This window comes from Nomascus leucogenys, chromosome 4 (assembly GCF_006542625.1).
Source record: "Nomascus leucogenys isolate Asia chromosome 4, Asia_NLE_v1, whole genome shotgun sequence".
Classification (NCBI taxonomy): Eukaryota; Metazoa; Chordata; class Mammalia; order Primates; family Hylobatidae; genus Nomascus; species Nomascus leucogenys.
Genome location: NC_044384.1, coordinates 75616569 through 75619968, shown reverse-complemented (window position 1 = coordinate 75619968; position 3400 = coordinate 75616569). Strand labels below are relative to the sequence as shown.

At 37.1% G+C, this 3400-nt stretch overlaps 1 protein-coding gene across 1 annotated transcript; it reads left to right on the top strand.

Moving 5' to 3' along the window:
• Positions 1 to 771: 771 nt before the first annotated feature.
• Positions 772 to 1719, top strand: LOC100602007 (olfactory receptor 8J2). The gene has a single exon (XM_030810117.1). The coding sequence runs from the start codon at positions 772 to 774 to the stop codon at positions 1717 to 1719; it is 948 nt and encodes a 315-aa protein (XP_030665977.1).
• Positions 1720 to 3400: the final 1681 nt, after the last annotated feature.

Sequence of the window (3400 nt, the reverse complement as noted above, 5' to 3'; positions counted from 1 at the left end):
GTAATAAATTACATGTGTATGTAAGTGTATATATATTAATCAATATCATATGCTAATCTACGCATATAATACATGTGAATATACATTAATATCAAGTGCATATATATTCCTCAAATATCATGTGCTAACATAGTTGATAAATGCATAATAATATTAAGACATCATAATGAAACAAATACATATGTATTCGCTCAATATAAACTATATCCAATAGTGAATACATAAATTGCTTGTCCAAACAGTTTTAAGACTCTTTTCTTTTCTTTTTGAGACAGAGTCTCACCCTGTCGCCCAGGCTGGAGTGAAGTGGCACAATCTCGGCTCACTGCAATCTCTACCTCCCGGGTTCAAGCAATTCTCCCGCCTCAGCCTCCTGAGTAGCTGGGACTACAGACGCCCGCCACCACGCCCGGCTAATTTTTTGTATTTTTAGTAGAGACGGGGTTTCACCATGTTGGTCAGGATGGTCTAGATCTCCTGACCTCGTGATCTGCCCGCCTCCTCCTCCCAAAGTGCTGGGATTACAGGCGTGAGCCACCACACCCGGCCAGTTTTAAGTCTCTTAATTGTCTGGTGAGTTTTTATTTCTGAAGTTTATGAAAACATGGGAAGAAAAACAATTAGGTTCTAAAACTTTTAAGGGTTTGTAAGACAAAATAAACTGACTTCAAATGAAATATTTAACAACCTAGCACCTAATAGAAACATCAATGTTATCATCGATTGATTTCTTTCAACTTTTTCAGGTAAAAGATGAAGGTAACAATACAAATGGCTTCAGGAAATCTCACATGGGTGACGGAATTCATTCTTGTGGGAGTCTCAGATGATCCAGAGCTCCAGATTCCCCTCTTCCTGGTCTTCCTGGTGCTCTATTTGCTGACAGTGGCAGGGAACCTGGGCATCATCACCCTCACCAGTGTTGACTCTCAACTTCAAACCCCCATGTACTTTTTCCTCCGACACTTGGCTGTTATTAATCTTTGCAATTCTACTGTCATTGCCCCTAAAATGTTGGTTAACTTTCTGGTTACCAAGAAAACCATATCATACTATGGATGTGCAGCCCAACTGGGTGGATTCTTGGTTTTCATTGTGGCTGAGATTTTCATGCTGGCCGCAATGGCCTATGACCGCTATGTGGCTATTTGCAACCCTCTGCTCTATGCCGTAGTGGTGTCTCCAAAGGTGTGTCATTTGCTGGTGTCCCTCACATACCTTCAGAGTCTTATCACAGCACTGACTGTCTCTTCCTGTGTGTTCTCTGTGTCATACTGTTCTTCCAACATCATCAACCATTTTTACTGTGACGATGTCCCTTTGCTAGCATTGTCCTGTTCTGATACCTACATTCCAGAAACAGCAGTGTTTATCTTTTCAGGGACCAACTTGTTTTTTTCCATGATCGTTGTTCTGATATCCTACTTCAACATCGTTATTACCATTTTGAAGATACGTTCCTCAGAAGGACGACAAAAAGCCTTTTCCACCTGTGCTTCTCACATGACAGCTGTGGTTGTGTTCTATGGGACTCTCCTTTTCATGTATTTGCAACCAAGGAGTAATCACTCATTAGATACTGACAAAACAGCCTCGGTCTTCTACACCCTGGTGATACCAATGCTGAACCCCCTAATTTACAGCCTAAGGAACAAGAACGTGAAGGATGCACTAAAGAGGTTCCTAGATAACCCATGCCGATCACTCAAACTAATGTAAATGTAAAGCTAAAGCTATCTTCCTTTAGTGCTTTTCGTTTTTTCCTGAAAACTGCTGTTTTTTTTAAAAAAAAAAGTGGCAAGAAATTGGTAGAAATTCCATTCAGTTCAGTGGGAAATGTTTAATTGTTCTTATGTCAACCTCACATACCCAAACAAGAAAACAATGTCTATAATTAATAAAAAATAATTTGAAAATAATCAAGTTTATAGATAACTTATAAATAAAATGTAAGCCACTAAAGGGTTTTTAAAATAATTTCCAAACAAGGAAGAGAATGCCTGATAGTGCTTGTGGAGGTATGTGGCATCATTTCTTGGAAGGTGGTCAAAACTCAGATTATCCTCCTTGCAAGAGACGTCTTTTGTTCAGCTACTAAAAATTGTATTTTTAGTTTTGTAGCATTTTATCCATCAAGTTCAACTTTTGTGGAACCGTTTTTATCTTATATTTAAAAATAAATTTTTATCACCGAAAAACTGCACGTGGAAGTAAGACTTAAGGGAAAACAGGCTAACAAATTTTTAAAGGAGATTTTCCTTTTTCATTGTTCTCAGTTGTTTTCCTTTTTCATTGTTCTCAGTTGGTGTGTGCACCCAAAGCTAAATGTTGATATTCTCTCAAATAAGACACACAATTTTTTCCATCTCATCATAAAACATTTGTATGAAGTTAATTGCCTTTGTTATGAAACTATAACACCAAACATCACTACTTTTAGCATTTTCATTCAGTGTAATTTGAAAGGAAATTTTATTAGACAAAATTTTTTAAAAAGAATATTTTCTTTAAGATGTCAGCAGTTCTTAAGAGCCCTCCTGTTTTTTTTTTTTTAAAGTTAATAGTTACTATGAACTACATCTCTTTGCATGTAAAAGGCTACTAATGCATGATGAAGTGAGGGAGAGTGGCGCTTATATGTGAAATAAAGGTAGTGTCTGGAAATAAAGTAAAGTTATAATATTTTCAGGAAGGTTAGAAGCATACCCAGTCCGGGGACTGTGTGACTCAAGTCAATATTTCAACTTCTAACTTCAGCCTTAAAGGAGCAGAGTCACTGAAGGCAGGAAAAATCACACTATATGAGAAATATTTCTGGTCTCAAGGGCAACATTAATAATAGTTCGATGGCATTTGCCTTTATGTTACTTATTTGTTTATTTGTGTATATTTTTCTACTTTCTGATGTGTGTATTTGGCTTCATCAACTGATACAATTGTAATCACAGAACTGTACTTCCCATTAGAAACAATTCTTTTGGGTCTGGCTAGATGAATAGCATTGGAGTAACAGGGCTAAACTCACACTTGCATTTATACCAATGTTATGCATATTACTAAATTAGTTAAGGTCAATAAGAAGTACTCCAGTGTTTTCTACCTTTTAATTTGACTTACACATGTGTATTTTGTAAAAATAATGATGTTGTCTCTTGTATTCATTTTATATTGCTACTACAAGAAATCACTACAAACATAGTAGCTTGGAACAACCCAAATTTATTATCCCACATTTCTGGGGATCAGAAGGTCAAAGTGGGTCTCACGAGGTTAAAACCAAGGGGTTGGCAGTCTGTATTCCTACTGGAACCTCTGGGTACAATCTGTTTTCTTGTTTTTTCCATGTTCTAGAGGTTGCCTACAGCACTTGGCTTATGTTCCCCTTTCAGCCAGTAATCTC